At 36.4% G+C, this 26,597-nt stretch overlaps 3 protein-coding genes across 13 annotated transcripts in view; 2 read left to right on the top strand and 1 right to left on the bottom strand.

Moving 5' to 3' along the window:
- Positions 1-3,532, bottom strand: part of LOC306880344 (ATPase family AAA domain-containing protein 2B-like) — a 95,214-nt gene extending 91,682 nt beyond the window's left edge. The window contains exons 1-2 of the mRNA XM_079433827.1: positions 3,253-3,532; positions 1,039-1,196 (exon numbers count right to left, since the gene is read on the bottom strand). Of these exons, the coding sequence (XP_079289953.1) occupies positions 1,039-1,196; positions 3,253-3,363 (269 nt within the window). The 5' untranslated portion in view covers positions 3,364-3,532. The remainder of the gene's footprint in view (positions 1-1,038; positions 1,197-3,252) is intronic.
- Positions 3,533-8,337: 4,805 nt separating this feature from the next.
- On the top strand, positions 8,338-17,153 carry LOC306880348 (UBX domain-containing protein 2A-like). Of its 11 annotated transcripts, none has more exons than XM_079433835.1 (7): positions 8,338-8,448; positions 9,761-9,826; positions 9,966-10,095; positions 10,755-10,864; positions 11,039-11,176; positions 11,516-11,677; positions 15,031-17,153. In XM_079433835.1, exons 2-7 carry the CDS (start codon positions 9,780-9,782, stop codon positions 15,212-15,214), a joined length of 771 nt encoding a protein of 256 aa, XP_079289961.1. In that variant the 5' UTR covers positions 8,338-8,448; positions 9,761-9,779; the 3' UTR covers positions 15,215-17,153. The 11 variants fall into 11 exon arrangements, with proteins under 11 accessions (XP_079289961.1, XP_079289957.1, XP_079289963.1 ...); XM_079433831.1 differs by having other exon boundaries at positions 9,646-9,826; positions 15,031-16,148; XM_079433837.1 differs by having other exon boundaries at positions 8,345-8,391; positions 15,031-16,148.
- Positions 17,154-18,346: 1,193 nt separating this feature from the next.
- LOC306880347 (sphingosine-1-phosphate transporter MFSD2B-like) overlaps positions 18,347-26,597 on the top strand; it is a 20,974-nt gene continuing 12,723 nt past the window's right edge. Inside the window, exons 1-3 of the mRNA XM_079433830.1 lie at positions 18,347-18,534; positions 23,908-24,033; positions 24,268-24,392. Coding sequence (XP_079289956.1) covers positions 18,364-18,534; positions 23,908-24,033; positions 24,268-24,392 — 422 coding nt within the window. The 5' untranslated portion in view covers positions 18,347-18,363. The remainder of the gene's footprint in view (positions 18,535-23,907; positions 24,034-24,267; positions 24,393-26,597) is intronic.

Here is a 26,597-nt window from a genome sequence, read left to right as displayed (position 1 = left end):
AATGTAACGTTAAAATGATGGTAATCTGAATGATAAAATCATCATGTTTTTTTTCTCGTGTAATCGACTATTGTTTTCAGTGTCAACTAGTAGGAGCTGTACCATTTAGTCGACTAGTCCCACACATCCCTAGTATCCACATGGCGCAACTGACACAGAACAGCATACACTGTTTACGTTCAGTGGATACTCTCCAAAATGTCGCTAGGGTGACGCGGAGGAGATTAATTTGTTTAAAAAAAGTAATTATTTCTGTTTTCTTTGAATTCAAAAAGGATTCTCGTAGCTTCGTAAAATTACGGTTGAACCCCTGATGTTATTTAACCGATCTCCTTGCTACGTTTCTGGACATTGATCGAGTTAATTACATTGCTGTCTATGGGAGGGTCAGAGAGATCTCAGAATTCATCAAAAATATCTTAATTTGTGTTCCGAAGATGAAAAGTGGTCTTACAGGTTTAGAACAACATGAGGGCGAGTAATTAATGACAGAATTTTCATATTTGGGTAAACTAATCCTTTAATAAAACAAACAGCAGTTTTAGCATTACAGCTTCGGTGATTAATCTTGAGAATTATTTCAATTAGATCTGTTTCTGTCTCAAAATGCTCCATTTAAAATGTGCTTTTTGCAACAGTTGAGCATTACAGACAATCACAGATGTATACGTTGAGTGAATGAATGCAACGGCTAATCAGAGGCCTTTATATTAGTCTTATTACTCAGCCTTATGCACGCTATCATGATAGCACACTACAATGAGTGGAAAAGAAACATCGCCTGACACCCAAAATTGAAGCCTTAGAACCAAAGCAAAAATACTGGCAATATTTTGGATTTGCTTCATGTTATGTTGCTCGCTTGCCATGCAGACAGTGTAAATCCAAAATACACTAAGTAACACAAAACTAAAATGTTGCCATTATAATCAACTACACCTAGACATTTTTTGGAACAGCATTTCTTTGATTACAATGGGACGGGATCATCAAAATAAGTCTTACTCATGCAGCTCTACATAGATTGTCAAACCTCACCTAGTACAGTGTTTGGGCATGGTCCACGGGCCTCTCTGGCCTTTACTCTGGGGACTTGGAGAAGTATCAGTAGAACTTGGTGGCGTCTGTCTGCGTGTCCGCTTGGGCGGTGGGGACAAACGTGGGCTACTGCTGTTAACATCACTGCTGGGCTCCTTCTGTGACAGGCAGAGGTGTGCAGGATATTAAAAAGCTTGAAGGAGCATGCAGAATACACAGAGAAATATAATGACAGAAAGTCCACTCAGACACAATCTACACTAGGGACACTCAGTGCAATATCACAGCTGAGTCCTCAAACCGCCTAAAAAACCTGTGTATTCATGTGACAGAGACGTCATCGTTCTCTACTGATCCTGTGAGTGACAGACTCATGTCATCTCCTCCCAGATTTCATTCCAACCTCCCTGCTGACTAAATAACACACATCGCCACCCTAACACATGTAACGTGTGAAAAAGAAACAGAACCAGTCTACTGATGAAATCATGCCAGTGTTATAATACTTCATAACCAATTAATTCCCACGACTTTTCCAGTTTTGCAAATTACTGGATACATTTTTTTTCAAAAGCATTCAAATTCAGAATGAATGGCTTAGAACGACTCCGGTTTGATGACTCGTTCAAAAAAATAATAATTCTCACATAACATCATTACAGCTTGCAAAAACGTTTTACCGTACAAATTGATATTTATTAAAGAACTTTTGACTTTTACTATTATTTTTGATTATCCCACACCTGGAAAACAATTTTCAAAAACCTCAATAAAGAAATTCATGGATATTTCCAGGTTTTCAATGACTGTGGGAAACCTTCATGAAATCAATCAAACAAAGGCTTAAGTAAATTAAATAGCGGCATTGCCCACTTAAAACTCATAACAAGTGAAACAAGAATCTTCTGACCAGATTTAGAGAAACGAGGAAACACTTAAACCTCTTACACCAAACATTTGTGGCAGCATAGGAATATTTTTGTTCAAATAACTCCAAGAACGTTGACAACTAGCAAAGAACTTAAATAAACTGCACACACTTTCAAAAAAGTATTGTGGTGGTAATGATGATAAGTTACTGAATACCAGAGTACCTTGGTGCATGGTCAAAAAACATGGTAGTATCTTGATAACACGTCCAAGCACTGCGATGTGAATTCGGGATGTGTTATCGTTTCAAACAGCGCACTATTGTGCAAAACATCAAAAAACCACAACCGGCGTCAAGAGACGGTAACACAAACACTCATGTTCAAAGTTTACTTTCCAAAAAATCACGAACAATAACTGTTTTGAGCCACAAGGGGTCTGTCTCAGCTGAGCTTTTCCCTTCCCCCAACACTAGCTTGTTTTATTATTGAAGACACGCGGAGGACGAGTCGTTTTTCGTCCGACAAACGGTGTCAAACGCGCTTTTGTTTTGACGGTTATGCCTCGGAGCGCGTGACAGCATGGCGTGCACCGGTGTCTCTCGAGCGCAACAAACACACACGGCAACAAAATAACGCTCGATTCGCGTAAATGAGTCGGTTCGATCGAACTGTTGTTTTCGGTGATCCGATTCACTTGATTTAACACTCTAAAGGCGCTCCTAGTTTTTTTTTTACAGATTTTTTTTTTTTTGCGAAATTCTCTGAAAAGGTTTGTAATAAAACAATACTCTTGTTTTACGTAAAATGATTCATTTCATACTGCTATTGTGACTCTATTGTTTGACAGACACGTTTAAAAATAAAATTGTACACCTGCTCGAAAATTATACGGTCAAATATTAAGTTATAACGTTACATGTCTGTCAGTTTTACTGCTTCAGTTTACCCGTATATTAAAGTACCGCGAAAACACAGCGAATCGGTTCGCTCGAATCATTCAAAAGAACCGGTTCAAGAGAACGAATCGGACACCAATATAACAAAGACAACTTGGGGGCATTGAGTCCATTAAACTAGCCGGCCGGCTTCAGTAAAATCCAGCCATTGTGTGTGATAAAACACATAAAACTAAGCGACAAGCCGCGATTAAGCGCTGTCGTGTCATTAAACTGCCATTTCTGCATCGTCAAGTGTCACTCAAGGCGTAATTTGGGAACAAAAGAGATGGACAGCCATCCAATCCGTCCATTTATCCAACCATCCATCTCCAAAAAGCCAGCGTGAACAGCTCGCTAACCGGCTGGCGGAGAGAATAGGCTGCCGGTGTCTCTCTCTTCCTTACACGGCTGTTGTGCTCGTCCAAGTTTGGGTTGCTCCTCTGAGACGACCTCGTCCGGCCCGAGATGAAGGGACTGATGGGCTTGTGCTCCGAGCTCTTTCTGGTGTTCACCATGATTGCTGTCTGTCCCCGCTGATAGACAAATCCTGTCCTGTAGCTCTTGTCAGCTGCTTTCGTTCTGACTGTGTCTCAGCTAGTAGAGAGCCGAGGCGCCATTTCTCTTTCTCTCTCTCTCCCTCTGCTGTCAGCCAGGCGAAACTCTCCGGCGAGCCACTTCCGCTACAGAGAGAAGCCAGAGTGCGCGCGCTTCTATGAAGTTGGCGCCACAGAAAATTTGAAAAATAGATTTTTATACAAAAGCTGCATGCTTTTGTTTTTTTAGTTATATTTACTCTTCTGGTGTTGACAGTCGACTAATGTTTTAGTACATTTAATTACAATAAATTATATGTTTGGTGAACAATATGTAAAAAGTTGGAACATTTTTAAAGTTGCAAAATGTGCTGATCTTCTAACATTTGATTCAGTAACAAAAAAAGTGATCCACGCAGGGTTCCCACGCTTCTTGAAAGTACTTGAATTTTAGACATATGGATTCAAGGCCTGGAAAGTACTTGAAAACAAACATAGGTTATTGAAAGCGCTTGAATTAAATTTGAAATAAATTTAGCTTATTTCAAAAACTGTCCTATATGTATATTTATAATTTTATTTATAAGTTTATATTAATATATAAGCATTTTACCAATTCCAAACCACATCTATCTTAATAGATACCATTGATTTTGTATTTAATCATTTATAAGTGATCCATGAAGGCTGGAAGTGAAAAAGTCCTCATATCCAGGTGTGCAGAATCATTAAGCAGGTTTTCTTTTACAGATGAAATGAGCCAAAAAAGAGATTTAACTGAAAAGTCTAAAATTATTAAATCCCCATGAGAAATAATCAAAACTAATGCAATACAGAAATGGCAAAGTTTGGAATGACTATTGGTCAGCGAAATGCTCATTGGGTCAGTGGGGTCAGAAAAAAAACAGGTGGAGAAGAAAAGACCCATGTTAACAGCATATTAATTAAGAATTAATGTGAAGAATTAGGTGGAAAACCATTTAGTCTTCAGCACCATCATTTTCCAGAACTGCAACCTTCATGGAGTCTCCAGAATTACAAGGTGTCAGGTTCTCAGAGACTTTGCTAAAAATCCTAAAAAAATGACCTTCACTTAATAAAAATAACACGCTGAAGTGTTGTGAAATACATGAAGACTTTATGGACCGATAAGTTGAGAATGACTCTTGAAGGACCAGCAGCACATCCTCTTGTGCCACTGTTTGAAGAATTTATCTTCCAGAATCTGGCAGTAAGTTTTAGGAGCAAATTTTTATTCAGTCTCTGCAAGAAAGACTTTTCAATATAGGAGATGGACTAAAATTGAACTCCTAAAACTTACTGAGACATGGAGCTGAGGAGAAAATGTAGAATTTGAAAAATAAGAAAAACAGCTTAGTGAAAAGCATTTACATTTAAAAGCAAATAGAAAGTCCTATATATTTTTTTATTTCTTTATATATATATATATATATATATATATATATATATTTTTTTTTTAGCAGATTTGCACATGTACAAGGTTTAAAACATTCATGACATATTTAAAAAAATATATATATATTGAAGTTTTGAGCAGCTGCATTCCTCTAGGTCAAAGATGAAAAAAATGGGATTTACAATAAGTGATTTACAAAATAATTTTGACTTGTTTATTTGTTTATTAGAGTAACGTCTCTATTGAGAGAATGTGCACATTTTTAATGTTAACAGGTTTTACAGTATTATTACAACATTTAACCACTTTTTATTCATTTAAAAATGGCAAAAAAAAATTCAAATTGAAATCTTGTACAAGAACTACAGCAAAAAACTGTTTCATGCATATTTTATCAATATTTTAGAAATTGTATTTGAATATTTCCAGTATTGACTTCAATGGATTTCATTAAATTCCTTTGAACGTGCCTGCTCAAAATGGTCTAAATTTATGAAAACTACACATTCAAAACATTATTACTCTGACATTTGTAATGTAAATGTTAAGTGTAAGTGAAATGTTTAGTACTGTAAGGTCTTTCATGACACTACATATGCTGGCGTGTGAATTTGATAGGTGCTTGATATAAAATAAATGGTGCTTAAAAAAAAGTCCTTGAATCTGGTGTTCATGAAAGAGTGGGAACCCTGTCCACGATCTCATACTATGTTTAGACATACTATGTTCAAAATGTTGAACATGTACCATGGTAGTAACATGGTATTTTTAAGTACCTTGGACAGTACTTTATTATCAAAGCACCAGTTTCACTGTTTGTCACATTACTTTTTGTTTGGGTTATCTGTACACTGTTGTTGACAAAAAATATAAATATGATGTGGTTTAAATACTATTTATTTTAATGATTATTATCATTTTAAAAACTCAAGATGTCAGGGACATTCAAAGGGACTTCCAGGCATGGAAAAAGATGGAGATTATCACAAAAAGTCATGGAAAAACCATGGAAATTCTTGGAAAGTCGTGTAAGATTCAATAAAGATTCAATACGAAGTTTTAATACATTTTCATTTCGTACAGATGTACTCTAACAATGAAGTTGTCAGGCAAAATTAAATTTGGAAATGTAATTTGAGTCATTATAGCAGAGAATGTGAAGTCATTTCATTTCCAAGTTCAACCAGATGGTTTGACTCTGAGTCAGTGCAGTGCACTTTAAAAAAACACCCTAAATGTGATCATCTTTGGCTTAAAAACGTTATTGATAGTGTTAGTGTACATCCTGCACTAATGGCTCCAAACAGAACTACAACAATAATGATAATTGCCAAAAAAGGTTTCCCCGAACATTCGGAACATTCCCTGTCTTCCATTGGTCGATTAAACTGATAGCTCCGCCCTAAATTCAGCTGAGAGCTCCTTCAAACTTTTCTGATTGGCTAACACGCGTGGCCGCTCACTTTATTTGCTGTCAAGTGTGATTTCGCAGGAGGAGGACATTATGTGTGCCTTTATTTCTTGAAATTTTGATGATTATGGCTTACAGATAATGAAAACCCAAAATTCAGTGTCTCCGAAAATTAGAATATTACATAAGATCAATAAAAAAGGATATTTTAAACAGAAATGTCAGGCTTCTGAAAAGTATGTTCATTTCTATGCACTCAATACTTGGTTGGGCCTCCTTTTGCATGAATTACTGCATCAATGCGGCGTGGCATGGAGGCAATCAGCCTGTGGCACTGCTCAGGTGTAATGGAAGCCCAGGTTGCTTTGATAGAGGCCTTCAGGTCATCTGCATTGTTGGGTCTGGTGTCTCTCATCTTCCTCTTGACAATACTTCTCTATGGGGTTCAGGACAGGCGAGTTTGCTGGCCAATCAAGCACAGTAACACCATGGTCACTGAACCAGCTTTTGGTACCTTTGGCAGTGTGGGCAGGTGCCAAGTCCTGCTGGAAAATGAAATCAGCATCTCCATAAAGCTTGTCAGCAGAAGGAAGCATGAAGTGCTCTAAAATTTCCAGGTAGATGGCTGCGTTGACTGTGGACTTCAGAAAACACAGTGGACCAACACCAGCAGATGACATGGCAGCCCAAATCATCACTGACTGTGGAAACTTCACACTGGACTTCAAGCAACATGGATTTGGTGCCTCTCCACTCTTCCTCCAGACTCTGGGACCTTGATTTCCAAATGAAATGCAAAATTTACTTTCATCTGAAAAGAGGACTTTGGACCACTGAGCAACAGTCCAGTTCTTTTTCTCCACAGCCCAGGTAAGATGCTTCTGACGTTGTCTCTGGTTCAGAAGTGGCTTGGTAGCCCTTTTCCTGAAGACGTCTGAGCGTGGAGACTCTTGATGCACAGACTCCAGCTTCTGTCCACTCCTTGTGAAGCTCTCCCAAGTGTTTGAATCAGCTTTGCTTGACAGTATTTTCAAGCTTGCGGTCTTCTCTGTTGCTTGTGCACCTTTTCCTACCCAATTTCTTCCTTCCAGTCAACTTTGCATTTAATATGCTTTGATACAGCACTCTATAAACAGCCACTCCTTTCAGTAATGACCCTCTGTGACCCTCTTTGTGGAGGGCGTCAATGTTCATCTTCTGGACCATTGCCAAGTCAGCAGTCTTCCCCATTATTGTGGTTTCAAAGAACAAGAGATACTCAGAATTTATACTGTAGGGATGGTCATTTAATGAAACTCAAATGTAAATATTCTAATATTTTGAGATACAGATGTTTGACTTTCATGAGCTTTAAGCTCTAATCATCAAAATTAAAACAAAAAAACTTTTGAAATGTTTTACTTTACATGTAATGAATCTAAAATATATGAAAGTTTCACTTTTTGAAATAAATTACAAGAAAAAAATGTTTTTCACTTTTTTTGAGATGTAGCTACTTGTACATAATGTTGAGAGTATTTTGTTTCTGTAACGCTACTAAATTTACTAACCATCTGTCACTATCACACCCAAGACAAACACACACGCGGCCTTTATTCAGCTACCTTCAGTGAACCAACTCATTATATTCATATCATAAGAGATGTAAAACACAATTTCTTTTTTTTTATTTTAATTTTTTTTATTAATGCCAAGGCAACAAAGATAAAAGTACAAAAAATAAAAACATTATGAAAGAGGTGACTTTACATGCAAAGCACCATTTCTAGATGTATGTAACAATAAGTAAATAATCCAAAACCAAGTTTAACAAAAGTCAAAAAAGATTAAATAAATTAACTGTCTTAAGAGCTTTAAGATTCTTGGAAGCTGAAATAGCTTGGATATACTGTTGAACCTCTTTTTTAAAAACAATAAATAAAGGATTTTGATGAGAGAACTTACTGCGGTGAATATGAAACTTTGCAAGAAATAATAATAGGTTAATTATAAAATATTCATAAATTTTATCTTTTTGTATAGTAAAGAAGCCAAACAGTACATCCTTGAAAAGCAAAGAGAAACCCTGGAGTGTAAAACACAATTTCAAGGCAAGCTCATTTGGCAATCGTGACGCAATAGCGACGTGTGCACGTCACATCACGTCACAGGAATGGTGGACAGCCGCAGCGGCATGACAACTGTGAGAAACTTACGAGCTAAAGAGACAGTTTTACGACACCACTGAAGCCTTACACTGGTAACAATCTACAATTCTATAATCGGAATTATTAATCTGCTATACAGAAGGGGTATGCTATGGGTTAAACGCGTGCGCGCTCTCACTGTCTTTACGTAATTTTGGCGCACTGCTTTCATTTATTATGCTGCTTTTGACACGTTTGTTACAGTGAATATGTCTTAAAGCATGCACGTGGATACCATTGCAGTTCAGAGCTTGACCTCAAAACGTTTGATTACATAAACTGGGGTTATAAGTAGACAAGATATTGTCATATAGATTATTGTAAATGCGTCATGACGTCATCATTCTGATTAAATGCTGATCAGATTAATGCTGATGAAATATCTTTATACTTTAATTTCATGGCACAAGACCAAAAGCAAGGGTTTGTTGTTAAATAGTTTATGATCATTTTGCAATATTTATTTTTTATGAAATATATTATTATGTATTCCTTTATTATTATTATTATTATTTAGTCATTTAGCAGACGCTTTTATCCAAAGCAACTTACAAATGAGGACAATAGAAGCAATCAATTGTAGAATTAAAACAACTAAAAACAGATCCAAAACTAAAAGCTAAAACTTTATAAATACTACCTTTACACATTTTAAAAATAAAGAAATTAAATAAAAATGACAAATGAATACAACAAAATTTCTAAACTTAACATTTAAATGAAAAACAAAAAATAAAGCTAAAAACAATTCAAAATATTAAAGAACAAAAGGGTATGTATATATATATATATATATATACATACACATTTACAAATTCAATATATATATATATATATATATATATATATATATATATCATTTCCATTTAGTTTGTTGAAGTATTAAAATAACTCAAATTAATAAAAGACCTATATAAATAGACATAATAAATTCAGACATTAACTAAAATTAAAATAGATAATAAATACAAATCATGACAGTATAGTTTATCAGTAATCATTAGAAATAACACACATGCTAAAAACAACAACTTAGTTACACATAGTAAGAAATGGTTATAAAAACTGAAACAAGTAGTAGAAAAGAGGAGAAATCAAAAGTGATACTTATATCCTTTGCCGGTGGAGTCGCACGGTAGAGTCGATGGTCTTTACACTCTTCGGTCATCACACGAGGAGGACTTCACACGTTTCCTTTTATAATTAGATTTACTTACTGGACTGGTATGAAAGCAGATCAATGTTTTGAGAATTTCAGATCTCACTGCACCTGTCGATCTCACACAGAAAGTCCTGCTCCATGAATTATTCAGGAAGCGCTGATGCAGTGGTTACATTGACTTATGCTTGTGCTTGTGTTGGAAGATGGACAACAAAAGAAGTCATGATGAGAGATATTGATTCAAGAGAGAGGGTTCACGATGACACATGGTAAGTCCGCTATGCACTGCTCTGTGTCCATTATCCACTTTGAAACATTATCATGCCAGTAACATTACGTCATTACTGCATGTTCATAATTGGAGTAATCTAAAATTAATCACACTTTGTTGCCTTTGTGAGCTCTTAGGTGTGAAGGGGCACAAAATGAGGAAGAGGAGGACGACGAGGAGGTGAGCCCTATTAGATCCAGTTTCTCCGTGGAGGACCTGCTCGATGAGGTGGAGAAGATCAGCAGTGTCGCCAGCAGTGGCAAGAAGGTCAGACTGTTCATATGAGACTTCTTGTGTGCAATCGCATTCAGAACATTCTGGTGGTTACCTAAAATAAAAATGTTGTTGTGGCTTAGTAGCTAGCTGCATCAAGTTAATGTCACTTTGAGAAGAAACGTCACCTACAAAAAAAAAATTGCTGAAAATGTTCCTGAAATGACCATCCAAGATGTAGATGAGTTTGTTTCTTCATCGAGAAATTTGGCATTGCACCACTTGCTCAGCAATGGATCCTCTGCAGTGAATGGGTGCCGTCAGAATGAGAGTCTGATAAAAACATCACAATAATCCACATGAGTCCAGCTGATTAAATCAGTCTTGTGAAGTGAAAAGTTGCATGTTTGTTTTATCAGCTGTTTGGACTCTCATTCTGACGGCACCCAGTCACTGCAGAGGATCCATTGCTGAGCAAGTGATGCAATGCTAAATTTCTCCAAATCTGTTCTGATGAACAGACAACCTCATCTACATCTTGGATGGCCTGAGAGTGAGTAAATAAAAATGTTCTACTTTCATTTATAAGAGATATATTCCTTTAAGTGTGTAATTTCTGACTCACTATCATCATTAAAAAGAAATGCAAAAATAATCAGTTTTCAAGGGTTTTTCTAGCTTCTTAAGAGTGTTTCATGGCTGAACTTTGTCAGGTGGAGATTGTAGTGAGACTGTGGAAAAATGGTTTCACGGTAAACGATGAAGATTTACGCAGTTACACTCTAGAAGAAAACCAAGAGTTCTTGGAGGCCATTAAAAGAGCGTGAGTAGTGTTAATAATTGTTATGGTGGCAATACTATAGCATTCACATTCCACTTCTTGCAAAGGTTTAAAATGGCTGTTCTATTATCATTGCACTTTTTTCCCTCAAATGACGACATACAGACAGAATAAAATCTTTAGTTTGGTAATAATCTAAAAATCCTCTATTGAAAGTGAGCTGCCCCTGGAGCTAGAAGGAAGAGCCGAGGATGAAGAACTAGAAGTCAATGTGGAGGACATGAAAGATGAAGTTTATGTCCCAAAGAAAAAGACCTTTCACCCGTTTACAGGCCGAGGTTACAGACTGGGAAGGTAGCAGATCCTTTCTGGTTTATAGTGTTTTGAATTTGCCAAAGTTTTACACCTGAAGAGAAGTCATAATAGTAATGCTGTAAAGCAATAAAATTAAAGATCTGAGCAATTTACCTAGTCGTAGTTATTCCCACAAACATCCACTAGGTGTCCTCGAAACACTTCTACTGTGATGTTTTGACTGTAAATGTGCCAAGGATTATCCAGATGTTAGTGTTAGTTAGTTGACCCTCTAATCACATGTGAAATCACATGACAATCCTTGCAGTTCATTGGACAAAGTTAGGCTTTTAACCATACTTTAGAAATTGATGAAGTTGCAATAATTGTCCTCTGTAGCGTGGCTCCGCGAGTGGTGGCCAGGTCTCGGTCGATACATGAGGACTGTTCTGGTCCTCCTCTCCCAGCTGTGGAGCTGAATGGGGACCTCCCCGTGACCTCCCTCCAGATTTGGCTGGCAGACGGTCAGCGTCTCGTGCAGAGGTTTAATCTGTGCCACCGGTGAGTATCATATGCTCGTAGAAGGTGGATCTCTTGTAAACACATCTATATTTATTCAATGTATGTAGTATTATTGTATAGAAGTATTATTTACTGTCTATCTATCTATGTAACTATCTATATATAATATATATGGAAGTAACTGTATGCAATACATGTTTTAAAGGGGTCATATGATGCAATGTCAAGTTTTCCTTTCTCTTTGGAGTGGTACAAGCTGTTCGTGCATAGATGAGATCCCTAAAGTTGCAAAGACTAAAGTCTCAAAACCAAAGAGACTTTATAAAAAGTAAACTTTTATAATAACTTTATAAAAGTTAAGACTCGTCCATGCCCCCCTAAAACGGCTCATTCAAACACGCCCCACGTGTCTACCTCACCATGTGGAAATATTTGCGTAATGCCGCACAAATGTTCACACAAAGAAAGAAGGCTTGGTTTCAGTAACCGCAGTAGTGTTGATGCAGCCATGTCAGGGAGACGCTGTGTGTTTCTAGGTGAAAGCAAAAGCATTTTATTTGGCCTTCCGAAAGTAGATGCAATTAGGAATCATTCGTTAAGATTTGAACTTGAAAAAATAAAGACTTAAAAAAAAAAAAAGGGGTCAATTCTGACTTTGCTATGACAATCTGGTGCGTCTGAATCAGCGACTGTAAGTATGTTTTGTTATTAGTTCAAGTATTTACTATTGACTGTTCAAATGCAGAGTTTTGCACGTAACTCGTCATGTGTGAGTGTGTGCGGGAAGGGAACAGGGTCAAATCACAGTGGAGTGTACAGCCCGTCAGAAATAACCTTAATCGCGGCTTGTGTACTGCAAATACAGGTACATCTCAAAAAATTTGAATATCGTGAAAAAGTTCATTTTTTTGTAACTTTTTGTTGTAATTTTGATGATTAGAGCTTACAGCTCATGAAAGTTAAAAATCAGTATCTCAAAATATTAGAGTATTTACATTTGAGTTTCAATTAATGACCATCCCTACAGTATAAATTCCGGGTATCTCTTGTTCTTTGAAACCACAATAATGGGGAAGACTGCTGACTTGGCAATGGTCCAGAAGACGAACATTGACGCCCTCCACAAAGAGGGTAAGTCACAGAGGGTCATTACTGAAAGATGTGGCTGTTCACAGAGTGCTGTATCAAAGCATATTAAATGCAAAGTTGACTGGAAGGAAGAAATTGGGTAGGAAAAAGTGCTGAAGCAACAGGGATGACCGCAAGCTTGAGAATACTGTCAAGCAAAGCCGATTCAAACACTTGAGAGAGCTTCACAAGGAGTGGACTGAAGCTGGAGTCAGTGCATCAAGAGTCTCCACGCTCAGACGTCTTCAGGAAAAGGGCTATCAAGCCACTTCTGAACCAGAGACAACGTCAGAAGCATCTTACCTAGGCTGTGGAGAAAAAGAACTGGACTGTTGCTCAGTGGTCCAAAGTCCTCTTTTCAGATTAAAGTAAATTTTGCATTTCATTTGGAAATCAAGGTCCCAGAGTCTGGAGGAAGACTGGAGAGGCACAGAATCCATGTTGCTTGAAGTCCAGTGTGAAGTTTCCACAGTCAGTGATGATTTGGGCTGCCATGTCATCTGCTGGTGTTGGTCCACTGTGTTTTCTAAAGTCCACAGTCAACGCAGCCATCTACCAGGAAATTTTAGAGCACTTCATGCTTCCTTCTGCTGACAAGCTTTATGGAGATGCTGATTTCATTTTCCAGCAGGACTTGGCACCTGCCCACACTGCCAAAGGTACCAAAAGCTGGTTCAATGACCATGGGGTTACTGTGTTTGATTGGCCAGCAAACTCGCCTGACCTGAACCCCATAGAGAAGTATTGTCAAGAGGAAGATGAGAGACACCAGACCCAACAATGCAGATGACCTGAAGGCTGCTATCAAAGCAACCTGGGCTTCCATTACACCTGAGCAGTGCCACAGGCTGATTGCCTCCATGACACGCCGCATTGATGCAGTAATTCATGCAAAAGGAGGCCCAACCAAGTATTGAGTGCATAGAAATGAACATACTTTTCAGAAGCCTGACATTTCTGTTTAAAATATCCTTTTTTTATTGATTTTATGTAATATTCTAATTTTCTGAGACACTGAATTTTGGGTTTTCATTATCTGTAAGCCATAATCATCAAAATTTCAAGAAATAAAGGCTTGAAATATTTCACTCTATGTGTAATGAATCTATATAATATATGGGTTTCACTTTCTGAAATGAGTGACACAAAATATTGACCTTTTTCACGATATTCAATTTTTTTTAGATGTACCTGTACATATGAATATCATCACTGTGTCTGTCATGCGACTCTGTTCCCCTCTTGGTCTAACTAACTTGAAAGCTGAAGCTCGCAATTATGGAAAAGGGCGTTACATTTCTGATGCGTGCTTGTGGTGTTCGGCCAATCACAATGCACTGGGTCAGTTGGGCAATCAGAGCAGACTGCATTTGCTGGAAGGAGGGGCTTTGTAGAAAATGACGCGTTTGAGAGAGGCGGGGCATAGAGGACCTACAATAATGTACAGTATTTGAAAAATAATGTGTTTTTTGAACATTAAAGCAAAACTATTCTGTTACACCAAATACACAAAATAATGATCTTTAAAATAGCATCATATGACCCCTTTAAGCAAAATGTAATATTCCATATTTGACGCCATCAATATACTGCAGCCAACTATTTGTACTATTAAATAATTTGGTCTAAATCCATGGAAGCATTTTTTGTTTTGTACTTTCCACCACGAAGCATCACCTTAAAAAACTATAACTGAATATGCATTCTTTAGTGTGCTATGCTTTTATAATCTGGACACAGCTAAAGTTACAGGCCTTATGGTGCATTCACACCAGACACGAATGAAGCGTTAAGCGTGAGTGATTTACATGTTAAGTCAATGCAAAGACGCAATAGACATCCTGCGGCATGATTCGAGTAAACCCAAAATGTTCAAGCGTCCAACTACGCGCGAATAGCTTGATTTATTCGCGCAAGTCGTGTCTGGTGTGAACGCCCCATTAGACATGATTCTGTCTGAATGTTCTTATTGTATTGTCAGAATCCACCCTGGGCATGTTGTGGTGCTCCAGTTTTGAAATCCTACCCTCAAAAGCTCTTACAAAATTATCCTTCATCATTTATGTAATATAAGCACACAAGGTAAAATGGAAGAATCGTAAGCTGCAACTTTGCAGCAGATCAAATCAGATTACGCTGGATTTAACGTTTACATCACCGCATGTAAGGCTTTCATGCCTCTGACTTGAACATGATTGCTAAGATGCGACTGCAAAGCTCCCTGAGAAGATGCATTCATGTTGGCCTTTATGGAATTGTTCCAGGATCAGTGATGTGCAGCATTTTGTGGAGCAGGCTCAGAGAACGGACGCACCGTTCATCCTGACTACATCCGTGCCGTTCCGAGAGCTGAGAGATGAGGGTCAGAGTTTGGAGGAAGCTGATTTAGCAAATGCTGTCATCGTTCAGAGGCCTCTCAACACACAAGCTCCTTTTGGTCACTCCTGACTGTTCCTGCTTGCACCAGAGACTCAGATTTATTGGTCCCACACGTTTGAGAGACATTTAATAAATCCTTCTCTCTTAAAGGAGTAGATTACCTAAAAATGAAAATGTACTCACCCTCAGGCCATCCAAGACATAGATGAGTTTTCGCTACATAAGATGTTTATTGATAGATTGGAGTGGTGTGAATTACTTGTGGATTATTGTGATGTTTTTATCAGCTCTTTGGACTCTCATTCTGACGGCACCCATTCACTGCAGAGGATCCATTGGTGAGCAAGTGATGTAATGCTAAATTTCTCCAAGTCTCCAAAACTCATCTACATCCTGGATGACCTGAGAATGAGTATTCCTTTTAAACCATAAATGCCAGTGTTTTTTGTTTTTTCAATTTTGTCTGATTTTGAAAACTCTTCTAATACATTATAGATGGCCACTCTACACAGATGTAAATGAATAGTCCACCAAAAAATGAAAAATCAGTCTGAAATAGTTGTCAAGTTGACTGACAGCAATTTAACAGTTCACTGGATTAAAAGATAAACAGTGAATAAACAATTTAAATTTTGACATGTGGGTGATTAAAAATGGTAAATGATGACAGAATTATTCTTTTTATTTTAAGTTTAATTTTTATTTATTTTTATTCCCGTCATGTTCTTTCATAGTTTGATGTGTTGGCCTTTTCTGATGCAATGAGGTATGCACAAGCCAAGTCTTTAACCTTCACTATGATACGTTTACACATAGATCAATGAAGAATTCAGATCATGGAAGTCGGCATGATGCTTAATGGAGTTGTGTTCAATCATCTGTGCTAGTATGTTTTACTGTGAACCGTTAAGTTATAAATGTCAAATGTTTTATGCACTTTGCCTGAGACAGAGGCTCTGTTATAAAGACCTCTGCTTGCAATAAACCTACTGAAGATATGCTGATTCATTTTCTCATTTCAAAGGGGAGTAAATGGGTTCTAATGTGTTTTAAATGCTCACAGAGAGGATAAGTAGAAATTTAGGAGACTTTCTGATCAATATGCTGCTTTTTGTGTGAATGTGTTTGGATTTATCTTCTGACCTATTACTAAGTGCATTTGAAAAAAGAAATCATATAGTTTGATTGTCTTTATCAGATTTTGGGTAGTTTAAGTTGATCCACTATCAATCTGCAATGCAATTCAGTCAAACCATTTTCATCACTATATAATCTATTAATCTGATATAAAATATCATTCAAGGAATTAGTGTAACTGCTATTTCTAGTCCCTATGTTGTTCCATATGAATCTCGTTCCAACTGTCCTTTTAAACATGCTGTTCATTTCCACATATTGTTTACTGTTGCACAAAATGTTGGAAATGCGTTTACATGTAATGCCAACCATATGGTTGGTTTCCTGGCCAGTGGGCTGAATATCAGGAATTTCTGGAGTATATTAAGGTTGATATGACTGGTTTGACCAGGTCTGACTGCCTGATAAGCGTTTTTATTAATCTTTTAATTAACTTTATGGCAAGTGTATACCTGGGAGTTTGTGAGCAGTTAATAAATATGTATTTTTAAGTCATGGTAAACACTTGTCTAATCAACTTAAAATGCTATTCTTTTAAACTATCTTCATTCAAGAATCCTGAAAAAATTGTACACAATTGTTTCCAACTTTTGGTAACAGCCTAATAGGAAATGATTCTTGAAATGTTTATTTCAGAATTAGCTTTAGTGCCAGGTATGTTTGCACATACGAGGAATATGTTTTGGTGACAGTAGCTCCACAGTGTGACAGGACACAGATAATAAAAAAATAATGTACAAATATACAAAATAGACAATGTGCAAAATAGCACAGACACAATATACAAAATAGACAATTCAGTATGTACAGGTATGTTAGGTGCGAATTTGAAATGTAATAAGTATGTGTGTTAAATAAAAAACTAAAAGTGTGATAGTGCTGTGTGTTTCATGTGTATTGTTAAGAGTTCAAATGTTCATGAGATGGATTGCCTGAGGGAAGAAACTGTTCCTGTGCCTTATTTCAAATCAGAATGATTTCTGAAGGATCATGTGACACTTAAGACTGGAGTAATGATGCTGAAAATTCAGCTTTGCATCACAGGAATAAATTGCATTTGAATTAAATATGATATTAATATTATATATAATTAAAATATATTCAAACGGAAAAAGGTTATTTTAAGTTGTAAAAATATTTCAATATTACTGTTTTGGCTGTATTTTGGATCAAATAAATGCAGCCTTGGTGCAATGGCATAACACTACAACTTAGATTTAAAATGCCTGTATGCTAATAAATAGATTTATTTACTGCCGTGTTAGTTAGGATGTCTCACTAGATCTAGGATCCTGTGAGTTGTGTTTGGTGTCCTGTAGGGGGCACACATGTGTGTGTTTGTAATTGCATCTATTGAACTTGCTGCTGCTGCAGTGAAAGTGAATGTGAGTGATGGAATGAACCCACCGCTGCAGCAGCTGATAACTCACCGCATCACTCAGGTTAGATCATATCTATCTATCTATCTATCTATCTATCTATCTATCTATCTATCTATCTATCTATCTATCTATCTATCTATCTATCTATCTATCTATCTATCTATCTATCTATCTGTCTGTCTGTCTGTCTGTCTGTCTGTCTGTCTGTCTGTCTGTCTGTCTGTCTGTCTGTCTGTCTGTCTCTATCCATCCATCCATCCATCCATCTATCTATCTATCATCTGTTTCTAATGCCATGGTATTACCATCCATTATACGTTTTGTTAGTGTATGTGTATTCAATAATATATTTAATCAAATTAATATGTCACTTGATCATATTAAAAATGCATGGATAGCAAAACACTTTTAGATTTATGTACTAAAGTTATTTCTGATGTGTTATAGTGTTATATTCAGCACATACACGTAATTCACTTCTTAAGCAATTCTTACTTTGCATATGTGTTTATATAGTGTTTTAGTGTCAGTGTAACAGCATAGGAATGTATGCTGTATCAGATTCAGGTAAGCAGCTTGTTTTGGCAGAACGAGGCATCTGATTGGCTCACATCTGTGAGTGACAACTGGAAAGCTTCTGTGCATGTGGCCTCTGTAGCTCTGTAACCCTGCCCATCCTCTCACTGCTGCAGTATGTGAATGGATGCAGGCACAGCTGTAGCCAGCTCTGAGAAGCCAGAGAGTTCAGCTGCTGTCTCTGTACCCCTCGCACCGGCTGCCATGGCCAAGGGGGAGAAAGCCCGGGTCACAATAGGGGACAAACTTACGATGAAGCACCCTGAACCTGCTTTCACCAAGGTACCACCACAGGTAAGGCAATGTGTTTTTCTGCATTAGTTATGTGCTTGCATATTGCACTTTATAATATACTGCACTAATGATCTTTAGCTGGCAATTTGCATCTAAATTTATATTGGTGTTATTCAAGTCAAAAAATGTAGAACGTGACTGCATTGGGTTGCACAAATCATATTTGAGTGTCAGGCACAATATGGAGTTGATGAACACTCAGTAGGGGGGAACAGGTGCCAATATATATGTATTTTTGTTATGATACCGTTCTGAACTTTTTTTTTACATCTGTACGTTATGAAAGTATGCGGAATGGCATGTTTTAATGAGAACATGGAATGTTTTTCGTGGATGCTTTACCGACACACATGCCCAAAGGCTGTTTAGGCGTAGTACTGACAGGCAGACAGTAAACCCACAAGTACATAGTGCTGTAAAGACGCAAGCTGTATTTTAAGTCGTATATTACAAGATTACAAGAGTTAAACCATTGCACCAGTTAAAATATCACTTCTGTAATCAACTGAATTCTTTTCACATGCCACAGACTGATTATCAGCTGGGTTAGAAATAGATATAATGTCCATTGAAAGTAAATGAAAAGCTTTTCACTGTCACTTGGTTATTTCCAGATTCTTTAAATCTCAATAGATGAAGTGTATAAATGCTTGCCTTTTGGATGTTGGACAGCAAATATTGGTTTAATTCCACATGCAATTGTCATTTTATTCGACTCAAAAGACCATATAATAATTGTAGACATTGTACCTCTAGTTCTGGAAACAATATGACCTTCATGCATGGAAAAATAATGTCAAGGATGATCTGTCAAGTGAAATAAAGTCTGTGCTGTGTTGTTCCTCTGCTCTGACCCTCTGGTTGAAGGGAAAATGGTAGTCGTGTGTCAATAATGTATGGAAAACACACTAATGGAGCTCTTGTTCTCACACACGCCATCACAAAAAGGAAAGATGGAGGCTCTCATAGTGGAAGGTTAAAGATTTTAAATGGAAATTTCCTTCTACCATGGATTTTTGGATATGTTTTCATGGTAATACCTTGATTTTTTTTTTTAACAGTCTTAACTGCAGTATTATTTGAAATAACTTGTAAATATCATGTAGCATGAATATTTTAATAATTTAGGACTTTGGGTGACTTGAGAAAATTGCTATTACTGCTCAAGCTTTTTACAAGTCTTTCTTGTGTCGTGATCACCAGCGTGAATGTCTTAATAAAGATCGGTTACGTGACTGTCATGCGTGTTTGTACAGACTGATGCGTGCAGTCTGAATCTGCTGAGACTCCATCAGAGAACATTTGCCTCAACAATCATGAAAAAATGATTGCTACACTTGCCAGTTTTGGGTTTTGAGAGCTTGATATTGTTAATCACACTCTCTGCAGGAAAACAATTGCATTCAGATTGGAGGTGAAAGTCCAGGGTGAATTTGACCTTGCAAGTGTAATGATAAAATGTGTTTTCAAATCTCGCTGGGCATCAAGCCTTAAACCCTTCATTATGTCATCCAGATTCATCCTCACGCAAACATACACAGTGAAAATCAGCTTACAGAGCTGCAACTGTGAGGCAGTAAGCACATAGAGCTTTAGTTCAGTTAAATCTCACTAAAAACATGGGTCCGGCTCACATTTCACCCCAAAACCAGAAGAAAAAAAAATAGAATTTGCATGATGAAAATTAAGCCTAATTTGAATATAATTAAGGCAAGTTTCCCCTTTCAAACAAGTTTAGTTTTTTTGGTGAAATATTTCCTTGACATGTTTTCGACAAGCTTTGTGATATAAACATTTTTTTCCCCCATTTTCAATTTCTCATGTCTGTTATAGATGTTCTTTATCCACTTCGGATGTCTTCCCACACTTCAGTGCTGCTATCATGATAGCTGTTTTCAATCGGTGAGGAAGTCAGATATTTTGTGTTTCAACTCAATGACTTCCTGTTTGTGTCCACCATGATAACAGCAACCAAAATAAACTTCCAATCCATGATGCTAGAATGTTGTGGATAGGGTGATAAAGTGTTGCTAGGGTGATTGGGATGGTTGCTAGGGGGATGTCTACCAATCCAAATCCAATTCAAACCCTTAATAAGATTCTCAGTCTGTAAGATTTGTGATTTTGGAAGGCGTAAATACTTTCATTCAGAATCTATTAAATTAGTCATTAAAGTGTCAGTAAAAAAAAGTTGATTTCACTGTTTTATTTATTAAACTAAACATTTTTTTATTTTCAGATAGATGTTGATCTTTTGTACTTTTTATTCATCAAAGAATTATGGATAAAGCATATCATGGTTTCCAAAAAATGATTGAGCAGCACAACAGCTTTTAACATTGATAATAATAAAATATGTTTTTGAGCAGCAAATCAGCATATTAGAATGATTTCTAAAGGGTCACGACACTGAAAATACAGCTTTACAGCACTTGAATAAATTATATTGTAATATGTATTAAATTAGAAAACAGTTATTTTAAATTATAATAATTCACAAATTTTACTGTATTTTTGATCAAATAAATTCACCCAGCCTTGGCACTGGGCATAAAAGATTTATTTCAGAAGCATTTAAAAAAAAAAATAAGAAGAAGAATAAAACATCTTATCCTAAACTGTTGAACAGTATTGTAAGACTGGGATTTTTTTATTTTATTATTATTGTTTTTAAATCTGACTGTTGAAAATAATTGTCCATTTTTTTTAAGTATTAGCACACCTTTCACATCTGTATTTTTGACTTGTTTTCCAGTAAAAAACTAGAAGAAATTAAATCAGCTAAATATCTAGTGAGGTTTACGCTCACTATAGAAAATACTAATTGCCAATGTAGTAAATAAATATAGTTTCTCAAAACCAGTTTTCTTTCTTATGCAAGCAATTTTTTTAAGGGTGTTGTGATATTTTTTTTACCAGAAAGCAAGTATTCAAATAAATTAAAAAGAGTTTTTTTTTTTTTTTTTCTAGAACTTAAGAGTTTATACTTAAGGTTACAGAGTTTGTTCAGATCCCAATATGTGTAATAGCAATGGTCATGCTTAGTAAGAGATCAACCAGAATTAGTATTTAGCCTCAAGGCTAAGCGCAAGATTTCCTCATTTCACACTTTAGTACTATCAAATCCTCTTACTTTTCCTTCTTTAGAGAAATAATTCAAAGAAGCATCTGAGTTGAGATTAAATAGACTTGGGTGTATATCCAGTCTTTTCATTTTCTTGCCTGAGTTATCAGAATAATTACATTGTGATTTCAGAAGTCCTTCATCTTTTCTTCATCTCAGTGAAGTTGAGAACGGCGGGGAGAAACCCGGCGAGTTAATTCCAGCGTCTTCTGAAGAGCAATGGTTATTGCCCGCTGTGGTTGTTTTGCTGCGAGGGTACCCAGACTGCATGTTGGTGTGGAGACGCCAAACACTGGCTTTGATTGAGCGGATGAATGAGTTAACAACTCAAAAGAGGAGTGTTTGACTTCTGTAGTATTTTCAGCACCAAATGTCTGTCTGGCCGTCTCCAACATTTCTCTCGTAAATATATGGCTCTGAGCGGCGGTTAGGCTTCCCTTTTATGTGTTGAAAGGATCTCCCCTCCGTTTTCTACCCGCACACCGTGCACACACACACCCTCAAAAACACACATTTACTCTGCCTTATCCACAGAGCTTTCCAAGGAGTGAGTGACCTTTTTAATGTGTGAAATGCTTTACATTCACAAAGCCACTCAAAACACACGCACACGCATTTCTTTATTCATTATGGTAATGACAAGTCACTTACTATTTACTCACTATATACCCATGTTTTCTCCGTTGTGTAATTGCTGGGTCCCTTTGAATGGCAGTTGAATTGCAGTTTAATGATGTGGTTTTACTTTTAAATGAATCGTTTAGCCAAAAATGAAAACTTGCTGAACAATTACTCAGCATCAGTCCATCCAAGATGTAAATGAAGTGTTTCTTCGTGGGAAGAGATTTGGAGAAATTTAGCATTTCATCACTTGCTCACCAATGGATCCTCTGCAGTGAATGGGTGCCGTCAGAATGAGAGTCCAAACAGCTGATAAAAACATCACAATAATCCACAAGTAATCCACACCACTCCAGTCCATCAATTAACATCGTATGAAGTGAAAAGTTGCATGTTTGTAAGTAACAAATCCATCATTAAGGCATTTTTTAAAAAATCTAAAAACATATTTGTTTAGAACTGGTTTGGCTTGTAAACATTGCTTCATCTCTGCATATTTCTCTCCTGATTCAGACAAGACAATTTTCTTCACTGGAGAAAGCAATATTATATAATCAGAAGTTTGAAGTTAAAAATGTGTTGATGGATTTGTCATAAATGCACAAACATGCAGCTTTTCACTTCACAAGACATTAATTGATGGATTGGAGTGGTGTGGATTGCTTGTGGATTATTGTGATGTTTTTATCAGCTGTTTGGACTCTCATTCTGACGGCACCCATTCACTGCAGAGGATCCATTGGTGAGTAAATGATGTATTTCTGAATTTCTCCAAATCTTTTCTGATGAAGAAACAAACTCATCTACATCTGATGGACGGCATGAGGGTGAGTCAATTTTCAGCAAATTTTCATCTGTCCCTTTAAAAAAAAAAAGCAAACTGTCCCTTTAAAAAAAAAAAGCAAACTGTCCCTTTAAAAAAAAAAACAATAAGAAAAATGCTATTTATTTACACAGTACATTAGATACTATTTTATTGGACTTGTTTAGAGTGTATAATCTAAGACCAATAGATTTTTTTTAATCTTTAAAGAACCATATAGCAACTTAAGATTGTTACACAGCCAAAAGCATTCTTTAAAAGAAGCTTTGAAGAAGCTTTATTTTAAGGGTGTTCTCTGTGATCAAATACCCTGTCACTCACAGCAGTGGAAGCATCTGCTTTTAATATTACCTGTGGTTTTGAAGGGTCTCGGGCTGAGGACCCTTCAATCTGTCCCATCCACATGCTGGAGAAAGAGAAACTCTGAACCGACTGCCTAAAGACAGATGCTGTGATTATCACCCAGAAACCTCAATAAAATAACTCCACATGAGGATGGTTCAAGCACCTCTAATCAAGTACTAACCGACTACAACAAATCAGGATGAATTACTCTGAAGAAAATAAAAGTGAAAAGATAATATATATATTATAAGATTATATATATATATAATGATTTTCAAAAAATAATAAAAGTTAAAAATGGTAGACATTTGAAAATGAATGTTTCATGTGCAAATACCGTCATAAAAATGACCCATTAGCTATCAATTTTAACCTTAAAGACAGGATTTTCTTGTGCTCTCCAAAATATAGTATTTGTGTTGGTTGCATATTATTTTCTGACTCAAAGATTTTTTTTCAGACTCATTTGGATCAGAAGCTCTCTGTATGTGGCAAACTCTGTTTTGCCATCGGAGGGGCACCGAATCAGGTCGCCGGGAGCGCAACCGCGTTCTTCCTTCAAATATATCTACTTGACATTGCACAGGTGAGATCCCCACGTATTATAATAAAACATTAAGCGATTAATAGAGCATATTAATCACATAATAGCACCCTATTAATTGTTTAAGTGAAAGAGAAGCAAAAAATAATTTCACTGTTACTGATTCTTTTCTTTTAATACTTTAATACAGTACTTCTAGCGAGAACTTTACTACAGTCTGAATAACAGATTAGGATTTCCATTAATGCAGATGTTCACTTTCTCTTCTCCTGACAGATTAACCCATTCCAGGCCTCTATGGTGCTGTTTGTCGGCAAGGCTTGGGGGGCCGTTACTGACCCCATTGTGGGATTCTTCATCACTAAAAGCAAATGGACAAAGATTGGGCGACTCATGCCATGGTGAGTGGTGTATGAGAATTTTTTTTTTCTATTTTTGTTTCTGTAAACATTCACAAAGTCAGCAAGTTTAAGGTACCAAGTGTCTTAAAAAGCTGTGTAATGACTTCCAGTCTTTACTCTAGATAACACTATATGTTCTTGAGTAATAATGACATCAAAGAAGGTAACAAAAGGTTGCTAAAGTTTGAAGGCCTCTTAAAATGGGCATAATTACAAATCTGGAAGTACTTCCCTTGTGGACATCTCAGGAGATTAAAGTGACGACATACCCAAGATGTGAGTGTCTGACAGGAAGTTCTCATTATACTCTGATGTGACATCATAGTGTCTGGGAGGAAGTAGTTAAGGATTGTTTTCGGAGAATCACTGCAGAACATCTCGGCCATGCCCATGTGGGTGTTCTTTATTATGCTAAAGCTGTGCCAACACAAAGACAACATTTAGATTTACAGATTCTATGCTCCTTCTTCAAAGGGAAAATTCTACTATATTACTCATCATATTGATATTATGTAAAAATCACTTTAAGTTTATGTTGTTTTTACTTTCGTAATTAGTATTGATATTCTTAAATTGCAGATATTTGTCCTCTTTAAACTACTTTTTAAACTATCCGATGATGTTTGGAAGCTCAGTGCACTTCCTAAAATTTAAGGGACACTTAACTATAAATCTCTTTGTTTGACGTACAAAGTAATTATGTAATACCACAAAAAATAGAAAGTTCCAGAGACATTGTGAGAGAGCTGATTTATAGGGGAAAAATCTTCTTTTTCTTTTATTATTTTTATGCATTTTTTGGTAACTCTTTCATTAGTTTCATTATAAATTATTAAGAAATATTATTATGATTTTTCATTCTGATTAATCATGTTTTATTCTACTTCTGCTTGAGTAATTGTGGGTGTTTGAGTTTTAGCAATAAACTTAAAAAAAAAAAAGTTATAACAATAAAAAAGAAATATTTTTGTTCAATTTATATACATAATAATGTTTAACAGATCAATTTCTTTTTATTATTTTGTTAGAATTGATCATGTTTTATTGTTCTTTATTCTACTTTTGTGTGAGTAATTATTGGTGTTTAAATTTTAGGAATAAATTTAAATTAATTCTTAATTTAAATTATTACATGTTATGATATTTAACAGATCATTGCTGTATATATATATATTTTTTTAATATCTCATCATTTTATAATAATTTGTCATGTTTTATTGTATGCTTTCGTGTGAACTGTGGATGTTTTGGTTAAATGTAAGCAAATCTGGGTAAAATCCTGTGTAAAAAAGAATATGCTATGATGATACAAAATTTGTCTTATATTTTAGTATTAAGTTTAAAATAAGCTTTTTCTCTAGTGCTCTCAAACCTTTGGACCTCGCTACATGTGTCTGTGCATTATTTCGCTCAGGTCACTTGTCCCCGGTTCACCAAGAATAAAAATATCAGGTCATCTCGCCTCATTCAGAACCTTACAGACTGTCCGGCTCTCTCCATTCACATGAACCTGTCTGTCCTGCTCTCTCTCCTGTACGGCGGCTCCTTTGTGTGGCCGAACAATCAACAGGTCACACAGGGGTTGCTCCACACTGCAGTAGTTGCATCTGGACTGTGCCAGAATTGGCCGCTCTCTTTACCTCCCTGTTCTCTGTGTTGCTTGTTTGCTTACACTTGTTTATTCTCTGTGAAAGTGAAAAGCGGTGTGGTGCAGAGGTCAGTGTGTCCAGGGTAAACCTGCTTAGAAATTACCTGACCGAACTTTGAGATTTTCTTTACAGGAACAGGGTTGTGATAGTTCTAGGGTTGACAAGGTCACGTAATTTAGGATGGAAAGCAATAACCTGAATTCAGCATTCAGCAAATGGTTGCTTGAATGGCATGAGTCTCATTCCTGAAGCGGAGATATGGAAAACAGGGCTGTAGATTGTGACTAAAATGGTCCCAAATGCGACAAAATCTAATAAAAATATGCAACAATAATTTGAAATCCACATTTGTGAAAGGTTTGTGTGCTTCCATTTGAGGTTCGTCAGATTTCATTTCATCTGTTTCCTGCCCACAACAAATGAATACAGCAGAAAATGACTCTGGTTCATTCATATAAATTTCACCAAACTACCTCAAATTCACTAATTCAGAGCCGTCACGACTCCTTACTGAACTTACTGAGTCAGTTTTAAGTAATGAAGCAATTCAGTGATT

This window comes from Barbus barbus (assembly GCF_936440315.1).
Source record: "Barbus barbus genome assembly, chromosome: 14".
NCBI classification, from domain to species: Eukaryota; Metazoa; Chordata; class Actinopteri; order Cypriniformes; family Cyprinidae; genus Barbus; species Barbus barbus.
The sequence above is the reverse complement of the archived record's forward strand: the minus strand, read 5'-3'. Positions and strand labels throughout refer to the sequence as shown.

What these genes read in the sequence shown, in the direction of transcription:
- LOC306880348 (XM_079433831.1), top strand. Translation starts at nt 9,696, where the DNA reads ATGAATTATTCAGGAAGCGCTGATGCAGTGGTTACATTGACTTATGCT. An exon ending in AGGGTTCACGATGACACATG is followed by an intron (nt 9,827 to 9,965) that starts GTAAGTCCGCTA and finishes GTGAGCTCTTAG; the next exon opens with GTGTGAAGGGGCACAAAATG. An exon ending in TTGGAGGCCATTAAAAGAGC is followed by an intron (nt 10,865 to 11,038) that starts GTGAGTAGTGTT and finishes CTCTATTGAAAG; the next exon opens with TGAGCTGCCCCTGGAGCTAG.